The following is a 23598-nucleotide window of genomic DNA, read 5'->3' as shown; positions in this document are numbered from 1 at the left end:
CGAACTCACGGACCGCGAGATCGTGACCTGGCTGAAGTCGGACGCTTAACCGACTGCGCCACCCAGGCGCCCCTAAATACTTTTAATTCTTAAAAAAATAATGGTTTTCTGAAACTTTGAAAGTTTTTTTTTTTACAAGTGCAATTTTATGCAGAATTCCAATATATAAAACAGACAAAAGAAGGAAGGGCACAGCTCTGGTTGCTGCATGGGTGGGATCATGGGTGCCCTTCCCTGGTTTTCCCTAGGCAGACCTGAAGCACCTCTGTGGAATGCCAAAAAAACCAATCCTCTAAGCCCCTGTGACAAATAAATTATACAAGATCTGTTACCAAGTAAAACAAGAGGATTCTTACTGGCTGTAATTTTCAAACATTTAAATTCCATTAAAACTCCTTGAAAACAGAGGCTGAACAAGTAAGTCAGAGATCTTCATAACTGCATCCTTGCTTTAGAAAATCATTTTATTATAGTCGAGTATGAAATCAAGTAGCAAAAAAATTCAAATATTTAAAATTTAAAACAATATCAAAAATTTATCTGATCACGAAGACCTTTTTGAGAAAATATCTACTATACCTCATAGTATCAGAATTTCTCAAAATAAGTTGGCAAACTCAAAAAAAGTTGGAAACACTGCCATAAGAGATGTTAACCGAGATTACTGTATGGGCCCAAATATAATAGAATATCGTATATATTTCTTTTAAACCTTGCACTACAATTCAAAACAAAGATCTTCTTCTATTTTCTGGTGATAGCATTCTTTGACAACCTTCAGGTGGAAAGTAAATATCTGTTATTGAGATCAGAAAATTAGATTATTTAAGTATGGAATGATTTTTTTCATTCTTTTATGAGCAGCCAAACTTTCATAGATTTTATCACCCATTTTTATTTTCTCATTTATTTACTCCCTCCCAACATAAGCTAGGAATGTAGATCAACAGATAGGAGGGGGTGGTTAACAAGAAATGACTAAGAGGTAGATCAGATTGAACATAACCATGGCGCTCCACAGTCCTGAAAATAATCCTACATACCACAAATTGGGAACTACTTCTTTTCAAATTTTCCCTACAACTGTAAAGGTCTGCAATAATATTTGGTTCCTTATTCTTTTACAATGTAAACAAAATCTAGAGGTTAAGATTTCAAGGTACATTTTTCATCTACTGTTTTTTAAGCAAAACAACAAAAGCAGTTTTCATTCCAGAATATTCTCTCCCAAGACACTAGTTAACAATGAAAGTTTCTTTTTTAAATTTATTGCTAGTGAGGACATATTTTTATTAATAAACAAACGGATGCAGATATGGTATATAGAGACCAAAGAATACTCTTGTTTTTCAATGCTGAAATCTAAATTATACCTATTTACAAATTCACAGGATTATTTGTGAAAAATCCAAACATAAAAGAACCTCAAGAGTCACCAGTTATTTGATTTTATGAAATTCTCCAAGCCTATAACATAGAAGGCGAGCATGTTTATAAAGTCTTCTATTCCCTACGTTACCTAGTTGTATTAAAACTTTAATTACCAACAAAACTCAAATTGGAAAAGAAAACACTACATTAACCAAAAATTTCAGGCATAAACTAGTCCTTTCCCACAAATGTGTAGCTAATTAAATCTTGTAATTTGCTTTGGCTATAAAGACATGGCAGCGACATTAGAAGGTTAAATTCAACGTTCAAAAAAAATCTAACCATACCGCATACAAATAATGTCCATCTTCAAATCTTTGTATTTCGCACTCTAGTTTCAGCCAGGTAGAATTTCTAAAGAATTCTCCTGTACCACAAAGCTGCAACTGCTATTCACTATTATGCAGGCACACTAGATTAATACATGTTATGGTTAGCCTCATTCAACTAAGACATCTATTTGAAAAATCAATTAATACTAATGTAAGTTTAATTTCCTAAATATGGGACTGTCAGACTTACCTGATTTGTCTGGCTACTTAAGTATGGCTCAAAATCATCATCATTTACAGCATCTTTTTGATGAATCGAACCGTTTTGTACTGAAACTAAAAAATATGTTTATATTAGATGTGTGGTAATTACCTTTATGAAACTGACAGAATAACCTAAAATTTTCAGTACTTTTCAACCAACTCAGAAAAAGTTATCCTGAGTTGTTCTTTTCATTAAAAAATCCTCTTAGAAATTTAACTTGATTTAGATACAAATATTTATGTGTCACCAAAAACTTACAAAGCTTGTATATACCCAAGATTACATAAACTATATACACCTCCCATTACCAAAAATATAATGTAAACACCCCAATATCAACATGGTAGTAAGCAATTAAATTGTTGGAAGGGTTCCCTAATATTATATTTGAATCTAAAATAACTTCAAATAGTGCTGTAGATCATAGAATCCTGAATGTTCTCTACCTTTGTTATATCTTTATAATAGTCCAATAAAGGCAAATAAAGAACGAAATTAACTTTCTTTGTAACTAAAGTCAGAGTAAATGTCTTAAAGAAAGTGGCTAAAGTTCACTGAAGCAGTTATCACAATGAATAAATTATAAAAAAATCTAAAGAAAAGGGGTCTTAATTCTAAACCAAAATAGTATAAAGACTTTCACTTGGAAGAACAAATAAAGTTAAGACACTAAAGAGAACCATGGTTGTTTTTCCAACACATAAGAAAACCAGAGAATAGTTTATAATGCCTTATTTGTTCAGAGATCATTTCCAAAAATGCTCTATAAAACTGTCATTCTGACTGCTGTCTCAGAAGGCTTTTGAATACAGACTAGAAGAAGGTCCTGGGTTCCAATCCCAACTCTAACACTGAGAAGCTGAGTGATATCTAGTTAGTGACTCAGCCTCTCTAACTCTCTCTCTTTATACAAAGAGGTTATTATTAGTACCTACCTCATTGATCTGAGGATTCAATGACAGTATTCAATAATCTTGGATATTATTTGACATAAAATATTACAAGATCCAAATAAGACTAAAAATTCTTTAGGACCACATAAACAGAAGTTTTACAAGGCTAAAACTTGATATAATGACACTGTCTAAATGTACTATTCTACTTTTGAAACACATGCGAGATGAAAAAAGCTGAAAGTTTCTAACGGATGTTGACTAATCCCTCAGAAACAACAACAAAAAAAACCCTGCAGTATGTGAAAATTTATTGCCTAAAAATACAGTGTCACAAAGTATTATAAATTAAAGCCGGGGGTATGGATTTAAGTTGTGTGTTTCTCTATAGCATCATTACATTTTGATTTACCCTAATTTTTCCAAAGAGTTTAGATAACCAAAAATGTAGTATTATAAGCTGACAGTGGCACGGGAGCAAAGATAGGTGAAATACCTTAGTTCTTTGCCACCCACTGAGTAGGGATGATCACTCAAAGAAATGATACTACTCTGTGAAGCCTTCAAAGTAGACCTCTTATGATACTACATTGCCCTCAAAAATCAAAAGAGCAACATGAAGGTCACCTTGATCCTGGCTCCACCGGGGTGGTTTAACTGTATTTGGTAAGGATTGCATTAGAGCCAAGGCTGAACTAAATATGCTCCCTAGAATTTAAACAGGTTAACAGCCACTAAAACCAAAAATAAAGAGGTGGTACCTTAGGTTATTTCTGCTGGGCTAATCATTTCAGCCCACAAGATTCTAACATACCTGTTCTCCTTTACCACCCCTTCATCAAAGGGGTCTGTCTAGTCTCTCTTGAAAAAAAATCTTCACTACACTATTGGACTATTACACTAGTACATACTATTATCTGACACAGCTACCCATTTCAAAATTACAACTATCTATTTCTTATATTCATTAGATTCTCAGAAATTTAGCCCATACTGCTCATATAGTAAACAAAAAAAAAAGTACCCCCTTAAAATCCATCTAAATGTATATTACAGTGCTATTCTTACTCATTTCCTCTGTTCTATTCTTTCTCTTCTAATTCTAAGATGCTGAGACTAAGAACAAAATATTCTCATGTACTAAGTAAATATACAGTCTGTGCGTAAGTGACGCATGAATATGTCTAAAAAGTCCTAAAAGATTATTCAAGGAGTACGTCAATCTAAGGAAAAAAATATTTAATCAAAAGTACTGCACAAATACTGACAAGCGATTTGCATTAAATTAGAATCTGAATAAGCTAGCCCTTGAGTTTCAAAACCATACCTTTCCTTAAGAAATTCAGCTGTCTTAAAGACTGTAGTTTTTGAACATTACTTAATGACAAACTAATGTCTTGGAACCTGAAAGCCATTAAATAGTAAAGAAATCCAAGCCAGTTCCATAGTCTGTACAAGTTCTTCAGGGAAAAAAGAACAGATGACTTACATGATTCTTCGCCTGTTTCCTCTGCTCTATGAAGCAGAGTCAAATCAAGATAGAACATGGGCCTTAGGAGCCAGGTGATTCTTTGCTCTGGTCCTGACTACATCAAGTTAGGAAAGTCAACAGATCTGTGCATCATGTTTTCCCACCTACAAAAACAGCGACAATACCATATACCCTCTATCTCCTTACAGGAATGTTTTGAGGATTAATAATAAAATGAAGCCTAAAATGACAATAAAGTGCTTAGCAATCATTTCCAGAGGGAGTGTGGGGAGAGGACACAAAAGAATACTGCATTTTCTACTACTTTTCTGAAACACTAAGTAACAGCCAAATTCAACCTAATTCTTTTAACCTGCAGTTGTACCAAGCAATTCTGTCCCTCTGTTGGAAAGGGATGGGGGAGAGAGGAGGGCAAAGATAAACTCCTTTCCATGTACTGGTCTATTTTTACACTTAAGGCACAGGAGAAAGTTGGTAGCAAGACTACTAGGAGTATGGGATCTGACACTTTTATCTGTGGTGCCTGCGGGAAAAGGAGAGGTTCCCTTTTATCCTAGCAAGCAAAACTTCTACTTGTTAATAAATAACAGTGATATAATATCAATTTTAAATTACAGACCGATATAAGTAAATAAATAAATAAAGGACCAATAGTTAACTAGCCTTAAATTTCTACTAAGCTTCAGTACTACCCTAGCCACATATAATAAAAGAGTTCTAATATTTAATATAAGGAAAATCTATTAACTAAAAAGAACTCAAACTTCCAAAAAAAGTACACCCAGAATTACAACGTATACTATGAAAGCATTTTTGCCTTACAAAGAGATTGATACAGAATTCCTTTCACATTTTAGCTGTTAGTGCATATCCTTAAGGATATGCAGGGAAAAAAGCCTTAGAAAATCAAAAACACTAAAGACAGGTGTTAGGCTAACACTGTCAAATGAAGATAATTCAGAAAAGAAATACAGCATCTCTGAAATTATATTAAGTCAACTGAAGAGGATTCTGCTTTCAGAACTCTGACAACTCCTCAGCAACATATATTTTTTCTGTTTGAGAAGGTCTGAATTCAAGTTTAGTACTCATATTCTTAAACCACTCGGGCTGTAGTTCAAGAAAAATAACTTTGCTTTCTGCTTCACAAAAGTAAACAGAATAACTGTAAAACACTTTTACTAGCTTGAAAACCAAGTCAGCTAAGGCACAGGAGTTTTTCTCAAACACACACATAGCTACTTGTATCAGTTCACTGGAGTGCTGCCTTCGCCTTGTAATTCTCCCTGCAGGGGCATAAAAATACAAGTAATGTATATGTGTATTTGTGCACTTGCGGCATGTACCATTTTAAAGCATCTTAAATGATTACCAATACTTTTAGGCCAGTAGAGTTTTTCCCTCCTGCCATGTCTTAGAAAAAGTCTCCCTGCACCTTAAAAATAGATGAGGTGAGGCAGGTGAAAATAAATCCAGCAAATAAAATGGCCACCAGAGCAGTGGACTCCCGTAATTGTCATTCCTCATAACATACAATAGGATTTACAGCTAGAATTACCACTTTCGTTTTACAGATAGAAGGGGAAATTCTGACCAAAAGGTGCAATGTGTTCAAGCTCACTTGGCAAGTCAGTAGCCACAGGAAGTATTAGAACACAGGTCTCCTAGTGATCCCAGTCCATCGTTCTATCCATGGATAAAACTATGAACGGGACAATAAGGGTGAAAAAAAGAAAATTTCTTAGAATAAAGAGCTATCCAAATAAATACTTTTGTGTGTCTAAATACATCTAAAAGAGGTTACACTGATGGATCAAAAAAATTTCAATAACCAAAAAATATTTATAGTCAATATGCAATAGTGTCATAGGTAACTTACAACTATAACATCAAAGATACCACCTAAGTGAAATGACTATATCACAGATTAGTTCAGTAATGGCTTACAATGCTGTAGATGCTTTATGTTGTTTTGTCAAACAAGTATGTACTTCATTGAACTTGCATACTTACCTTAGAGCAGGTAACACAAAACACTTAGCATTTCAAATAGCCTTGCAAAGTGCCACCTCCCCACAGATCTAGGATAAAATAATTTATGCTAGGCAATAATGACCACAGATTTCATATATCTCCAAGTCTATATACTTCCTCATGAGCAGACTAGCAAAAAAAAAAAAAATTAATGGATCATTCTTTTCAAATTTACAAATGAATATTTTAAAACATTTAAAATAAACAACATCGAATTGAAGTTTATGCTTACAACAGAAAATAATTCTAAAATTAAAATTTTACCTCTAAAAATTAAAAACTGAAATTTCTAAATACATACATACTCCCCAAAAATACATCCTTAATCAAAAGAAATTCATGGTAAATTCATCGTATCTGATACAGTGCCATTTATCTGGTATGTACAAATTCTCAAATAAAATGCACTACAACTCAAAGAAAATTAACTGAGTTGAGTACTCAAAACCTATTCTTTTCGAATTTGCAAAGGCAAATAAAAACGCTAAGAGTATAAAGAACACCAATAAAGACTGTGAACTTGTATCTAAAAAGCTACTGTACATCTTATTTTTTAGGTAATACCATACTACTGAAATAAAAAACAGGAAACATAATTCTATTTAGTCTGATATCAAGGCCTATTACAAAATGTTATAAATATATAATTCACTGTAATGTTAATTGGCACTGTCCCAAGAAAGCAGTTATTGTTCTATACTTACTAATGTCACATGATTAATGTCATAATGTTTCAGTCAGTTGACTGTATTTCCCATATTAAGAGGCACAAAATACACTTATTTTTTTTAATGCTTTACTTTCAATAGTACTTTTTTTTTTTTTAAAGACTAAATCATATCGCCGTAGCAGAAACCTCACAAACTATTTCCTTCTCAGTCCTTTCTAAAATACCAGCTTGAGTCACACCTTGCCACCAGGACTGCGCCTGTTCAGTTTTGATCTCTCTGGTGTTACTGCCTCATTGCAACTGACTTCAGTAGAACCAGTGATTAACAGTACAATTTTCACTAACGTGACATGGAATACAACTTGAGTTGCATTCTCCAGTGTAACCTAGCAATGTCGAACACCATGTCCACTTATCTGCACACATTTGTAGAAATTTTTGTGGCAGAAGTTACATAATACAGATAAATTGCAAAATTAAAGACATGTCACCACATTCCTAGTACCTCCTTAACTGAGATACAACTAAGAAAACTGTTTCCCCTGCCACTCTGGTTTCTATGAAAGTGGCTTCAAAGCAAGGGAACCACAGAAGTTTGGGACAGCATTTCGCTGCTTTAGCCATGATGAATATTTCTCTAAACATACATTTCAAAACACACAAACCAACCAACCCCCCAAAATGGTGCAAAAAGGCCCTCTCAAAGTTTAGAAGTCACATCGAACCAACATTAAGAAATGAGAGAAAAATAATTCAAACTCACCTTTATTTCCTTGCCCTTTAGGTCTCTGCGCAGCAAGACGGAAGGTGTGATAATGAGAAGAAAAAAGAGAGAGAAAGTGTGTTAATCAAAGACATTATCAAAGACAAGTTATTTTCAACAATCCGCGTAGGAGTAAAACCCACCACATCCTCCATAGCCTCCAATTTCCCAACCACCCCCAGTCTTTAAACCTCCCACCCGCCACTCAAAACCCGTCTCCCAGACCTCGCCTGGTCTCAGCCCCACGTCGGCCGCCCTCAGATGTGCCCTAAGGCCCCCTAGGAGCGGTCCTTCCCCCACCCACCGCGGCCCCGCGGCCTCCCGCCTCGGCCGCAGGCTCGGGGGCAGGGCGCACGCCCCGGCCCGGGCGGCAAGACCGCAGCAACTTGAGCCCAGAGCACCGTTATGGGGCCGGCAGCGGCGGCGACGGGGAGGAGCCCGAGCCCCACGCGAGGGTGGAGCTCCGGGGCTCGGGCCTTCGCCGAGCCTGAGGCCTCTGCTCCCTCACCTGATCCACGCTAGTGGCTGACATTCTTCACCGCAACCCGAGAGCTGCTGCTGCCGCCGCCGCCGCCGCCGCCGCCTGGGCCTCTCCCCGTGCACTCACAGCAGTTGGCTGCCGCCCTCGGCCGAGTGACTGATCCAGCCGCCGCCGCTGCCGCCGCTCGCCGAGAAGCCAGAAAGACGGCCTCGCGCTCGGGGGTCCGTGGAGGGGGCCCTTCTGCTCGGCGTGCAGGCTGCTCTTCCCCCTCTCGCTCTCCGCTCCTCGGGTCCACAATGGCGGACAGACTCCCTAGTCTCACTTCCGCTCCGAGCCTCCCTGACCTTCCGCTCTCCACTCTGACGTCCCTGCTCACCTCGCTCTTCCTCCCCCACCCACCCGCCCGCTACCGACCGTGGCTCCGCCTGCGCGTCGCCACGTCACCGGAGACGGGGACCGCGGGTCGGCCCCTGGACGCATGCGCCGGGGAGGCAGTGCGCCTGTGCGGCCGCGAGCGCCACCTTCCAGGGTCGCTTCTGCGGCTTCTTTTGGTCGGGCTCGCATGCTGCGGGGCGCGCGGCGGGCGGCTGTAGCGGGAAGCCGGCCGGAATGGGATGCCAGCGCACTCTGGGCAGGAAGTGCGGCTGGCAGGGATTGCGGAGCCGGGCCGGAGGCGCAGGGCCGGGGGCGCCCTCCTTATGACGGAGAGGACGTTGGTGGGTTGCAGCGTCGCAGCCACCGCCGCACCGCCCCGGGTGCGCGAGCAGCGGTGGCAGGGCCTCCGCCAGAGCCTCCTGAGGCCATCCACGGCCACGTGGGCGGCTGGGTGAGTCAACCACCCTCGGGACAGAGTTGCTGGGCCTTCCGCAAGAGTTCGCACGTGCAGCGAAAGTGGCCAGGTCAGAGCTCTGGGCACTAACACTTAAAAAGCAAATAGGAGGTGCGCCGGCAAGTGTTGGTTCTCACCAAAACCCAGGCACATGCTCAGAATAACTCACGATGCTTCCATAACCTCTGGAGTCAAATTTACCACCCAATTCCTACACTTGTGTTCCCCTCCCCTAATGTTAAGTTGATTTTGTCGAAGAAGTTACCTCGGCAAAGGTACGCATAGTTATGCGAAGCTTTTCAGTCGAAAAGTTAATTTCAAAAGAAACTGGTAAAGTTACTCTTCTGCAAATTGGCAAAACGAAAGTAGCCGATTTGCAAGATTTTGAAACTTATGTTGAAATAATGTCTTTGCAATAAAGACAAAGATTTCTTGCCTAACAGATACAATGCGGACTCCAAAAAAAGAAATATTTTAGATTAGTAAATTCTTTCTTTACTTAAACGCCGTCAAGTAAGTGATAATTGAGAAAGTATGAAATTGTTGAATGATAGGATTCATTTTGTGTTTTACACTACAACGTATTTTAGAGGCACTGAGAAACAGAACTGGAACTTATCTTGAGAGTTTACTGCTTCTTGTAAATCACCAAGAGCCATTTTTCATATCAGGTCAGCTTCCCATGCTCTCTTATTTTGCCACAGGTCCCAGGGACTCAGGTGGAATTTCAGCTCAGGTTGATCACTCTTGCCACTTCCCAAGACTTCTCCCACCCTTCCAATTACTCTTCTCAATCTGCGGTGTACCCATTCTTCATTCCCATACAGAACTTTATGGCATGCAAGAGTTTGCTGCTACATGCTATGAGGGGGGAAAGAATATACAAAAGGATGCTTGTGAAATCTTACAGGCCTTGTCCTTAATTATCTTTGTTGAAAACAATGGCTTTGGAATCCAACCCACTGGAGTTTGAATTCTCACTGGGCTAGAATTAGTTGCATAACCTTGGGAAAGTTACTGAAACTTTCTAAGACTTAGTTTCCTAATAAATAAAGGTCAGATATGTACAATTCCTGGCAAAGAGTGAGCTTCCAACAAGCATGGCCAGTTTCAGATTCCTTTGCTAAACAATTACCAGAATGGTGGGAATAGCTTACGTTCATTGAGTGAATGTTCATTGTATGTCAGGCACTGTAATTATTTAAATCCTCACAGCATCTTTGTGTTTGAGTTCTGTTGCAAAAACTAGCACACAGTAGGTTAAGAAACAGAATAACACAGCTAGTCACTGGGAGCCAGGATTTAAACACAGGCAGTCTGGCTCCGGAGCTTGTGCTCTAGCCACCATAAAATACGGCCTAATGACATGATGTTGCATGAGCTTTCTGTTCTCTTTCATTTCTGCTCTTCAACAGTCTCCTTCCTTGCTTATTGCGCTTCCTAGCACTGAGGTCTGAACTTGCAGAATGGAGTGGTAACTACCATGAAACATAAGCCCATTTAATTTAGTATTAAATATTATTGTTTGAAGTACTTCAAGGGAACTACCTTAAATCATCTCTTCCAGAAGTATGCAGATGAAATTTTTGAAAATTTTTGGAAAATGCTGCTCTAGAGTTTAGATTCTAGACAAAATTTGACTTTTCTACAGGGCCACCAGTATATATCAGGCTCTTGGTAAACAAAACACTATTCAAACCTTGGAAAGGAGTGGGTAGGCTAGGGTTCAGCCCCCATTTACCCGTCGGCCATCCCGGTGCCCTATCCAGTAGACTTCTGCTTCTCTATAACTCTAAGCGATGGCCCTGCATTTCTGCATGACTTTTTCTATCAGTTCAGATTAGGTTCAGCTGCAGGTGACATCAAGTCCAAATAATAAGAACTTAAGCTAGAGGTCTGTTTTTCTCATATATATATATATATATATATATATATATATATACACACAGACACACACATGCATATGTATGTGTGTATATATATGTATATGTATACGTATGTGTATATATACATATGTGTATGTGTGTTTATACATATAAATCTGGACGTTGTCAGTCCAGGGCTTGGGCTTTGTCACAGTGTTAGGTATCCAGACTCCTAGCCTGTTGGTCCACCGTCCTCACGATAACACTGTGATCCAAGATGGCTGCTCAACTTCCAGGCATCATATATTCCTACCAACAGAAAGCAAGGTAAAGAAAAGCATGTCTCTCTCCTTCATGGACATTTTGAGAAATTGCACTTCCTACTTCTGTCTACCTCCTACTATCTAGAACAGTCTTATGAAAACACCTAGTTGAAGGAAACTTGGAAAACATTCTGGGTAGCCATGTGTCAGAGAGTTTACTACCAAGGAAGAAGGGGATGGTAGGTCATGGGAGATAACTAGTTAATACCAAACTGTGTGCATAATTACCCAGATTGACTTCCTTAGCTCGTACTAGAGTGTTGATTTGAGGGTTACAAATAAATTTTAACTGAGTAGGCATTTGCAAGTACAGAAACACAAGAATAATAAGAATCAATTGTATTTAAAGTGACAAGTATAGGGGTGCCTGGGTGGCTCAGTCGGTTAAGCATCCACCTCTTGATTTCAGCTCAGGTCATGATCTCACAGTTAGGAGATTGAACCCTGTGTCGGGCTCTGCACTGACAGCACAGAGCTTGTTTGGGATTCTCTCTCTCCCTCTCTCTCTCAAAATAAATAAACTATATATATATATACACAAATAAAGTGACAAGTATAGTGATTGACACAGTGTAAATAATAATTCAGAGTTCCTTTCCCTTGTAGGTACATACTATGATATTGACTTGTTAAAATTTTATATGAGTACTGTGGTTCTCTAAGTTAAATATATTAAAAAGCAATGTGCAGATTAAATATGTCATACGTAGTTGAATCATAGAATGTCAGATACAACTTTCTAGCCTATGAGAAAATCAGATTTAGCTTAAATGTTTTAAAATTAGAACATTTTTCCAAAACACAAACAATCCAATTAAAAGATGGCCAGAGGACCAAAATAGACATTTTTCCAAAGGAGATAAAGACATGTCCAACAGACACATGAAAAGATGCTCGACGTCACTCATCAGGGAAATGCAAATCAAAACCACAATGAGATATCATCTTATGCCTGTCAGAAGGGCTAAAATGAAAAAAGGAGAAATAACTGTTGATAAGGTGTGGAGAAAAAGGAACCCTCATACACTGTTGGTGAGAATATAAATTGGGATAGCCACTGTGGAAAACAGTATGGAAGTTCCTCAAAAATTTAAAAATAAGAACTACCATATGATCCACTACTGTGTTTTTACCCAAAGAAAATGAAGACACTAATTCAAAAAGACATACACACCCCTGTATTTATTTTAACATTATTTACAATAGCCAAGATATAGAACTAACCTAAGTGTCCATCAATAGATAAATGCATAAAGAAGATGTGATACATACACACACACAAAAATACATGGGAATATTATGCAATTATTAAAAAGGCTAGATCAGGCCATTTGCAACAACATGGATGGATCTAGAGGGTATAATGCTAAGTGAAATAAGTCAGACTGAGAAAGACAAATACGTGATTTCACTCATGTGGAATCTGAAAAAAAAAAAATGAATGAACGAAAAGAATCAGATCTATAAATACAGAGAACAAACTGGTGGTTGCCAGAGGGGAAGAGGGTAGAAGATGGGCAAAATGGGTGAAGGGGAGTGGTAGATACAGGCTTCCAGTTATGGAATGAACAAGTCAAAGGAATAAAAGGCACAGCATAAGGAATATAGTCAATGATATTGTAGTAGCGTTGTGTGATGATAGATGGTAGTTATGCTTGTAGTGATAGTAAGATGTATAAACTTGTTAAATCACTGTGTTGTATACCTGAAACTAATGTAGCATTGCACATTAATTATACTTAAATTAAAAATTAAAAAAAATAAAATTACAACACTTTTGTCAATACTAAATCCACCATAAGCTCAAAGACTGACTACATGTAATTAAAAGGGATTTGTGCTTCCCGGAATTTCACATAGATATATCAAAAGATTTTAAAAGGAAGAAGATTCATTTTTAATGTGAAAATGTTGAAGAATTCCAGTTTTGCTTATAAGTGTTTTTTTAATTGGAAACTTCAAATGGAAAATTTTCATATTTCTGATAAATCTAACAATTAGATTTGGATTGAAAAGAGTATAAAAGGACAATACTTGTAAATGTCATTCAAAAGTCAGAGTGGTACAGTCAGTTAAACTTCTGACTTCGACGCAGGTCATGATCTCATCATCCATGAGTTCGAGCCCCACAGCTCTGTGCTAACAGCTCAGAGCCTGGAGCCTGATTTGGATTCTGTGTTTCCCTCTCTCTCTGCCCCTCCCCCCACTCACTCTGTCTCTCTCGGTCTCTCAAAAATGAATAAAAAAATTTTATTTTTTTTCTTCTTTAATCAGAAATGTAACTGGGTTTTTAAAACAATGAATATGTTAATTAAATCTTGTTTAATAATATTGAGTGTATAAAGCTCCTGAAACTGACCAAAGACCTCTTCTTTATAAAAATAATACTGTTTCTTATTGACAAATACTGAATGCTTTCTATGATTGTAGCACATTGTGAGGCATTTTTGGGGAAATGCAAAAAAGACATTAATCTTATACTCAAGAGAGCTTGTCTAGTTACAAAGATAAAATATGCTACCATAATACTTAGTTCGATAGTGATTTACAGTTTGTGATTTACATTCCTTTTTTCTTCTTTTCTTTTTTTTTTTTTTTTAGAGAGAGAACACGCACATGCGCAAGCAGGGGAAAGGGGTAGAGAGACAGAGAAAATCTCAAGCAGGCTCCACACTCAGCAGGGAGCCTGACCCACAGCTTGATCCCATGACCCTGGGATCATGACCTGATCTGAAACCAACAGTCGGATGCTCATTCAACTGAGCCACCCAGGCACCCCTGTAATTTACATTCATATATGGGGCATAACCTCAGTCCTCTGAGGTAGGATAGTTAGTATATAATTCATTTGCAAAAGAAGAAATTTAGACTTAAGTCGTAATAGTAAGTGATAAAATGATTCAGCTGGAATTAGAACATAGTTTTTCAGATGGTTAGGCCAGTTTTCTGAACAAGTTTAAGGCGATTTTTTGGAAAGGCCTCCGCTTTTTCCAAAATAATAAAATTCACGAGCTGAGTGCCATAGGAGTATTACGAGAGCAGTAGATGTTAGGAAGTGAGCTTTGAGTGGATAGCATTTACATGGACAGTGAAGAGGAAAAATGTAGATGGTGGGAGCATGGAAGCAATAACTCATCAGTGGTATAATGGAGAGGTGGAGAACAAGAACCCTGGAATTTGCTGACTTATAGAGAAGTACTGATTCTCTCCAACTGACCTTAATAGGACTCTTGCTCCTTCATCTGCCCCACCCCCAATAGTGCAATGGGACTAGACAAGAGAGTTCTCTCCCAGGCCAATGAGATGAGTTACCACTGATTTCAGCCCAGCAGGTTGCATGTGGAAATAAAGTAGCTGCCCCCCCAACTCCAAACCAAAGCGCTCACCTCTCCCTTATGGGTATGGCCGCTCACTGCTCTCAGGCTGCATTTGTGACAGTTTTAGAGAAGAAAAGGATGGGGTTCCTCAGGTATAAGATAGAGTAGGCTCAGTAGGCTACTCAGTGGGTTAAGTGGCCCAGTAGGTTAAGTGTCCAACTCTTGATTTAGACTCAGGTCATGATCTCATAGTTCATGAGATCGAGCCCTGAGTTGGCCTCTGTGCTGACAGCATGGAGCCTGCTTGGGATTTTCTCCCTCCCTCTACCTCTCTCTCTGCCCTCCCCCACTTGTACCCTCTCTCTCTCTCAAAATAAACTTTAAAAAAAAAAAAGAGAGATACAGAGGGGCCGGTGCCGTGACTACATCTATTTCTGCCACTACAATAGTGACATGGGTAACTGGCAATGGTCCACACACGTAAATACAGAATTACAGACTGTTGATAGCTGAAGGAGGGACATTTTTTGAACTACTCATCAACACCAGTGGAACTAACAGATTTGAGGGTCACAGTCCCATTCTTTTGTATGAAAGCGCTCAATTTTGTGACCCTCGTTCTTCCAGGCAGGGGCAATGTATAGAATCATGTTTTTATTTCCAAAAGGCTTCTCCGCCTAGTTGTCCTGTCTGGGTTCCTTCAGGGTGCTATAACAAAGTACCACAGCCTGAGTAGTTTATAAGGCACAGAAATTTATTCCTCACAGTTCCAGAGTCTGGGAAGTCAAGATCCAGCCTTCAGTATGGTCATGTTCTAGTGAGGGCCTTCTTTCTGGTACATAGCTGGCACGTTGCTGTGCCCTCACTAGCAGAAGGGGTAAGAGATTTCTGGGGAGCGGGAGGGAGTATCTTTTACAACAGCACTAATCTCTTTCATGAGACCTCTGCCCTCATGACTTAATTTCCTCCCAAAGGCCTCACACTTCCTAACACCATCACATTAGGCGTTAGGATTTCGGCAGATGAGTTTGTGGGAGACGTAAACATTCAGACCATAGCATGCCCTTCTTCACCTGTTAACATTTTTCCATTCTTCAAGATCCAACTGTGAGTTTTCCTGTAAGGCCTTTGATGTTATCAGTCAAAATTAATTGCCCCCTCCTCCAAAACCCCAGAGTACCTTGTAAACAACCAACTATCACATCAGTCTGACTCATAACTACGATTAATTGAGTGCCTATTACATGGCTAATGTGTACCAGGTCATTTACATACGTTATGTAATTTAGCCTCACTGTGGTATATCTCCATTTTACACTTGAGACAACTGGCATTTGAAAATATTAAGTAATTTGCTTAAAGTCATTTGGGGTAGTCATATGTTCGTTTGTAATGTGCCAATAAAACACTCAAGTTGGTTTGTAACAGTGTAACAAGAACTCCCATGACGAGGTCTTTGAAATGGAGACTGTCTAGGAAGGCTTCACAAGGTCAAGGAGGCTGTATGGAAGTGGTTAAGAGGGCAGACTCTGGAGTAGGACCTCTGAGTGTGTATCCTGACTTCAGCATTCACTGTAGCCTTGGGCTAATTTCCCGCCATCTCTGCTTAGGTATTGCCTGTGCCTCTTAGGGTTCTTGAAATGATTAAATGAGAGATAATTATGTGCAGTGTTTGGCACTGTCCTGCGAACACAGTAAACATCCAGTGAACATTAGCAATTATCATTATCACCATCTTCTTTATCATCCTCCTCATCATTAAATGTTAAATGTACCAAGCAAGATGTGTGATAAGAGCTCCAGAATTTTACTAACAAAATCTGGGTTCATATCCCAGGAATGCGTCTTCAGAAGGCAGGTGTCTAACACAGGTATCTAACACTGTCAATTCCAGTTTCTTAATTTCCAAAATGGAGAAAAACATATTAGGGTTGTTTTGAGCATTAAGTGAGAAATCATGTTCAAAAATACTTGGTGAAACTGTTAAAGGTTTTTGCAACAATAGTATTTATTATGAACTGATCTGTAAATATTTTGAGCATTTTATACACTGCTTGCACCACTTAAGTTTTAAAAATTACTAAATCTAGAAGTGTATGGCTAATGATGAAAAGTTGGAGATCTTCACTAATACCTGTTTTTCTTCTCACATAAAGCGATGTTAGTGAGCAGGTGTTAATTCGCTTGTATATGAAATGGTGACCATCTTGCTTAAACTGTGACAGTTCAGTTTTGTTTTTGTTTTTGTTTTTAAGTAAGCATACCATAGGGCTTGAACTCACAATCCTAAGATCAAGAGTCATACACTCTGCTGACTGAACCAGCCAGGCACCTCTGTGACAATTCATTCCTAAAGTACTTAGAACATACTTATTATGGATTGAATTGTGTTCCCCAGAAGGATACATTGAAGTCTTAATCCCCAGCACCTCAGAATGTGACCTTATTTGGAAATAGGACCCTTACAGGTGTGATTAGGTAAGACAAGGTAGGACTAAGGTGGGCCTTTAATCCAATATGATTGGTCTCCTTATGAGAGAAACAGAAATACATAGAGGGACGAACGAACGCAATGTGATGACAGAGGCAGAGATTGAAGTGTTATGGCTACAAGCCAGGGAACACTGCCAGAAAAACACCAGAAGCTAGGAAGAGGCAAAGTGATTCCTTCTTACAGGTTTCAGAGGGACCATGGCCCTGCTGACACTTTGTTTTTGACGTCTAGCCTCTGGAACTGTCAGATAATAAATTTCTCATTTTTTAAGTCACCCAGATTGTGGTACCTGGTTACAGTGGCCCTACGAAACCAGTACAATACTTTATGAATCCCTTTTAAGAATGTCAGATGAATTTAATTTTTAAAAAATCAGACTTATTTTGGGGAACTAAAAAAATTCATAAAAAACTGAAATATAATAAACTACCGTCTTGGACCAGTGGTCTACATGAAGCCAGAATTCTGTGACAGGCAATGAAAAAGAAAGCGAACACATGGATTTTTCAGTCATATATATTTGGCTTCAAATTCTTGCCAAGCCACTGAATAGCTGTGTGAATTTAAGTTATTTAACACTTGCTCAATTTCCTCATTTTAAAAATGGGATCATCGTGCCTATGTCACAGGGTTGCCTATGATACAGTGTCGTTGAGAAGCATTTGTCCAGCATCTGGAATGAGCAGGCAGTTAGCCAGTGTTCTCTCTGAGGAGATGCCAGGGGATTTTCTATACAGCACCATGGTGATTGCACTTTAACTCATTCTCAGATTAAGAAATGCAAGTAATCCTGGGGCGCCTGGGTGGCTAAGTTGGTTGAGGGTCTGCCTTTGGCTCAGGTTATGATCCCATGGTTCATGAGTTCAATCCCAAGGTCGGGCTCTCTGCTGTCTGCGAGGAGCCTGTTTCAGATCCTCTGTCCCCCTTTCTCTCTGCTCCTCCCCCACCCCCCTCTCTCAAAAATAAATAAAGGGGCCTCTGGGTGGCTCAGTCAGTTAAGTGTCCAACTTTGGCTCAGGTCATGATCTCATGGTCCATGGGTTTGAGCTCCACGTCAGGCTCTGTGATGACAGCTCAGCCTGAAGCCTGCTTCAGATTCTGTGTCTCCCTCTCTCTCTGCCCCTCCCCAACTCGCTCTCTCTCTGTCAAAAATAAACATTTAAAAAAATTAATTAATTTAAAAAAAAAGAAATGCAAGTAATCCTAAATTTCCCATTAGTAACCCACTAGAAATATTTCATTCAGGAATCAAGATTTTCCTTATGAGTATGAAGCAGAATACTAATCTTGTGATACTTACCAGTATTCATGCAGACCCTCTCTCTTTCCTTAACATTTTCTCCTGTCTTCTTGGTCTTTCCTAAGCAGCAGCTAGGCTCCTTTATTTGTACTCAGGAAAGGAATGTGGCTGCAAGGGAGTTGGGGGTATTCTCTTCTGGCTTTTGAGTTTTAAAAGCAGGCCTAGAGATAAAAAGAAGATATTGATGAATAGACAAAGAGTGGGGAGATGCATCAGTAAGAACACAGCTTTCTCTCTCTCTTCCACAGTCTGTACCCTGGCAAGCAAGAATCCGCAGGCTTGAAAGGAATTTCAAGAGATGAGGCGTGTTGCTGGAGTCCAAGAGAAAAGTGCTGTCCCTGCCGAGTGACAGGTGTAGCTCCATGCCCCTGGGCTTACCTCTGGGGCGGGCTCTGTGCCCTCTGCAGTCCTGAGGAAGCAGAATGAGTCCCACAGGCCCAAGGATGGAGACAGGTAGAGGAGGAAAACCCTGCTCAAAAGAGGCACAAAATAGGAAAGGGAAGTCTCCAGACAAACCCTCTTGGACTAATTCGACGTGGCCAGGTGGGTATTGATGTCTTAAGTGACTGAGGGAACAGATGACACTAAGGACAGATGAGCTCTCATCTCAGTATCTTGGCTTTATGCAAATAGTAGAGAAAAAGAGGGAAAGATACTGAATAGACCAAGACAAAATTTTTGCCAGCCTGGTAAAATGATGCCTTGAACTGGAAATCCAGTTGAATTGTAAAAATTAAGTTACGTCTCTCGCACTTACGAGTTTGTCGATGAAGATTCTGGCCTAATGGACCTGATTTATAGAGCTGGCCTATACAGCTCAATTTTACTCAATTAATGTTTATTGAGTGCCAATGGAGCCAGGCAGTGGCCATGGGATGTCTATGGCTCAGTACAAGGTAGGTACAAAAAAAAATTGCAGGTCAAATAAACATTACCAAAATGGAAGTAAGTACACAGGATCAGAGACTGAAAGTATTTAAGCTGTATGTTGGTACAGTAAACATCTCCTTGGGGAAGTTATGTTTAAACTGGAACATGAAATATAAGAAGGAATACACTCAAGGCAAAATGAAATCGAGAGAAAAGCGGTAGAGGGAAAGCAGAGGGAAGAGCTGTTTCAGAGTTGAAAGTGAAATCCAGCACAGCCAGTGTGAATAGTGGGCATACGAAAGAGTAGCCTTGGACTTGAAGAAGTTTTGTTTTTATTGCATTATTTCTTTGCGAGGTAAGTCGACTGGAAAATAAGGTAAGGTCGCACACTTAGGTCTAAAACAAGAGGGAAAGTCTAGCCACTATTTAAAATAGCATTCTATCACAATGTGCCAACTGAGTTTGTGATGACTGATAGCTTTAGAGTAAAAATGTTTCACTCCTACACCTTGTGCCTATTTCTAGACATTATCGGTAGCTTTATATTATGTCTAGATGGGAGTTCTCTGAAGGTTTTAGAGACTATGCTCTTGTAATTATGTCACTATCTTTCACAACATTCTATGGTGTTTACAAGTATAAACAAATTCAGAACTTTAAACCACTTCCATTGGAATTCATTACATTTCAAATGTTTTTTTTTTTTTACTTTTTTTTTTGAGGGGGGGGTGGGCACAAGTGAGCAAGGGGCAGAGAGAGAGGGAGAGAGAGAAATAATCCCACAAGGGGCAGGGAGAGAGAAAGAAGCAGGGCTCGTGCTCACCTGAAGCGGGGCTCAAGTTCACCTGAAGCAAACTCAAGCTCACCCAATGTGGGGCTCAAACTCACAGTCAGAAGCTTAACCAACGGAGCCACCCAGGCGCCCCTCAAATGTTTCTTTTGATCAGAATATAGTAAGTTGTGTATACTTCTGGGTCGGCAGTCACCATCAGCACATTTATTGTGTCATATCTGTGTGGGTTAGAAATTTTGAGCTTAAAATGCGTTCTTGCATTAAACTAATATTATAAACAGTGACTTACACCAGGATATGCCTCCTGTAATGGAGAATTACATTTTTCTGCATGGGACTTTTGATTTGGCTCACCTGTTATTGTTTCACACAGCATCCATCCTCTTTCTGTTTCTGTTACTCCTATTCATTTCCCCTCCACACTGCACAAAGTGTCAGTTTACCAAGCTCCATCTGAATCTCACCAGTCCCACCAAACCCCCTTCCTAGTTTAGGCTGTCACCATTTCTCACATTGACTAATGCCTCTGAACTGCCTGCATGCTTTCTCCCACCAACCGTCCTTCACCCTGCTGCCAAAGTTTCAGATCTTGTTGCCATCCCTCTCCCCTTCAAACCCTTCGTGGTTTCCTCTCACCTAGAGCAGTTGTCTCGAAGCTTCACTGACCCCAGAAAAACAGTTTTGAGCATTCATCCCCAATACAGTCAAATTCATTCATTCATTCATTGTAAGCTCTACACCCAACATGATGCTTGAACTCATGACCCTGAGACGAAGAGTCCCATGCTCTACTGACGAGCTAGCCAGGTGCCCCCCAGCCAAATGTATTGTTTAATAATTTGTATATTTGTGTCACTGTACTAATAATAGGTGTCACATAAATTACCTTTTAAGAAGAATTTTTGAAGATAGAAACTAAACTACATACAAATAAAAACGGTAACTTCTTCCACACTGTAGTGTACTATATTGAATATAACTCATTTTGTACACGTCTATCTTATGTTCTTCCCTTTAACTCCTACCAACTCACACACACATGCGCTCCTACCTGCTGGCCTCAATATACCACGTAGAATTCTTTCAACGTGCTACATGCACTCCTGACTCTGTATCTTTGCACAGATTATTGCTTCCGCCGGGAAATCCCTGTGTGCTCCCTTTCTCCCTAGCTTTTTCTTTGAGGAACTCCTACTCATCCTTCAGGGGCTCGTTTACATTACTGTCTTCCAGGATACCTTCCTTGATCCTATTAGGTGAGGTCAGACACTTTGTCTTCTCTAGCACCTGGGCATCCCTTGTATTGCCCATGTCCCTGACTGGTTCTTTAAGCTCCTTGAGGATAAGGACCAGGGATTCCATCTGGATGTCAACTTCGCCTAGCATATTGCTCATATTGGTGGAAAGCAAGCTGGTCAAAAGGTGGTCTTGTAACATTTTCTGCATCTTTAAGAATTGTTACCTATTTTGCCTTTTCTTTTAGCTCCAGGAAAAGGATTGTACTTTTTAAAAATGTGTATTTAGGGGCGCCTGGGTGGCGCAGTCGGTTAAGCGTCCGACTTCAGCCAGGTCACGATCTCACGGTCCGGGAGTTCGAGCCCCGCGTCAGGCTCTGGGCTGATGGCTCGGAGCCTGGAGCCTGTTTCCGATTCTGTGTCTCCCTCTCTCTCTGCCCCTCCCCCGTTCATGCTCTGTCTCTCTCTGTCCCAAAAATAAATAAACGTTGAAAAAAAAAATTTTTTTTTAAATGTGTATTTAATTATTAGAGAGAGAGAGTACATGCTCACGTGTGTCTGTGCGTGTGAGAGAGGGAGAGGGGCAGAGAGAGATGGAGAGAGAGAATCCCAAGCAGGCTTGGTGCTGTCTGCATGGAGCCTGACGTGGGAACTGAACTGTGAGATCCTGACCTAAGCCAAAACCAAGAGTTGGACGCCTAATGGACAGAGCCACCCAGGCGCCCTGGATTGTTTGTTTTTTCTTCTAATTTGTTTTTAATGTTTATTCACTTTTTTTGAGAGACAGAGACAGAGCATGAGTGAGGGAGTGGGGGAGAGCGAGGGGGACACAGAATCCGAAGCAGGTTCCAGACTCTGAGCTGTCAGCACAGAGCCCGACGCAGGGCTCGGACCCTCGAACTCTGAGATCATGACCTGAGCCAAAGTCGGACGCTCAACTGACTGAGCCACCCAGGCGCCTCCGGATTGTTCTTTTTTATACTAATTTATTTTCATCTAATTGTAACCGCTCTGCACTATTCAAAAATTTGATATCCAATAATTGGTAAGCTGTAGAAAGGTATGCATGATATTAGATTACAGAAAAATAACACTTATGTTTTATATAGAAGAATCTTGGAGAATATAATCTCAGGTATTAATAAACATTTTATTTTGAAAATAGGCTTGTATTATTAAAACACTTCCTGCTCATTACAGAAAAATCAGAAACCACAAATAAATAAACTAAATTAAAATAAAAGAGAAGTAAAATTTCATCATCCTAGAAACAACTGCCTTGTGGGAGAGAATGGGAGGAGAGGAGAAATGTATAGGAATTGATTAGTGACTGACTAGGAAAAGGGTAGTCTTGACAAGATTTTGGGAGGGAGACATAAAAGGTCAAACTAGGAGGGATATTTAAGCCATATGCTGGTACATATAAGGTAAAACTAGGAGGGATAGTTTGAAATAAATGAAGAGTTTTTTTTGAAGTAGCTAAACCAATATTCTCCTATCTCAGATCAAAGCACAATTCATCCCTTCGGTTTGCTAGTTCCCAGGGTCCCTGGGTGGCTCAGGTGGTTAAGCATCTGACTCTTGATTTCGGCTCAGGTCATGATCTCACAGTCAGGAGATGGAGCTCCACATCAGGCTCTATGCTGAGCTTGGAGCCTGCTTGGGATTCTCTCCCCGCCACCCCCCGCCCTTCCCCGGTTGTGTGCACTCTCCCCCGTCTCAAAATAAATAGATAATAAACATTAAAAAATATTCAATTTACCCCAAATCTCAATAAATGAAGCATGCATTCCCAAGCCTTTATATCCAGTGCCATTTTCTTCTGATACTCTATTGCAGCCCCGTTACGCTCCTCAGGCCCCCCCCAGATTTGTCCCTAACATCCTCTTGACTTTACATCTATGCACAAGTTATTTATTATCATGAATGCCACCAATCGTGGTCTGACAAAATATGCTCCCCTTTCAAAGCTCATCCAGAATATTTTCTTCTTCGTGGAGTCTTCACAACCAACCCCTATCACCCTCCTACGAGGAATCTCTTCTCCTTGACCCTCCATAGCACTGTGTATTTTGTTAATGGCCTCTACGTTCTGGCAGTGTGGAAAGGGGGCAGAGCAGTGAATTTGCGAGATGTGCCACACTTTGTAAACTTAAGAGCACCTTGCAAATCTATGATGTTACTATTGTTTCATCCTCAGAGCCAGTTTATATAAACGCCTTTAGGGCAGAGACTCTATCTTATGCAACTTTTCGTCCCCGCTTCCTAGCA

At 39.9% G+C, this 23598-nt stretch overlaps 1 protein-coding gene across 3 annotated transcripts in view; it reads right to left on the bottom strand.

The window, feature by feature from the left end:
- The window catches only part of YTHDF3 (YTH N6-methyladenosine RNA binding protein F3), a 40819-nt gene extending 32211 nt beyond the window's left edge, over positions 1 to 8608 (bottom strand). The window contains exons 1-4 of one of the 3 annotated variants that reach the window (XM_047073981.1): positions 8329 to 8520; positions 7821 to 7845; positions 4351 to 4496; positions 1954 to 2039 (exon numbers count right to left, since the gene is read on the bottom strand). In XM_047073981.1, the coding sequence (XP_046929937.1) occupies positions 1954 to 2039; positions 4351 to 4408 (144 nt within the window). In that variant the 5' untranslated portion in view covers positions 4409 to 4496; positions 7821 to 7845; positions 8329 to 8520. Of the gene's footprint in view, positions 1 to 1953; positions 2040 to 4350; positions 4497 to 7820; positions 7846 to 8328 lie in introns of all 3 variants that reach the window. The other 2 variants (XM_047073983.1, XM_047073982.1) reach the window with 2 other exon arrangements.
- Positions 8609 to 23598: the final 14990 nt, after the last annotated feature.

Source organism: Lynx rufus, unplaced genomic scaffold (genome assembly GCF_022079265.1).
Source record: "Lynx rufus isolate CCGP_SWC_20201006 ecotype Redwood Valley unplaced genomic scaffold, mLynRuf1.p SCAF_12, whole genome shotgun sequence".
Classification (NCBI taxonomy): domain Eukaryota; kingdom Metazoa; phylum Chordata; class Mammalia; order Carnivora; family Felidae; genus Lynx; species Lynx rufus.
This window is presented reverse-complemented; position numbering and strand designations above follow the sequence as displayed.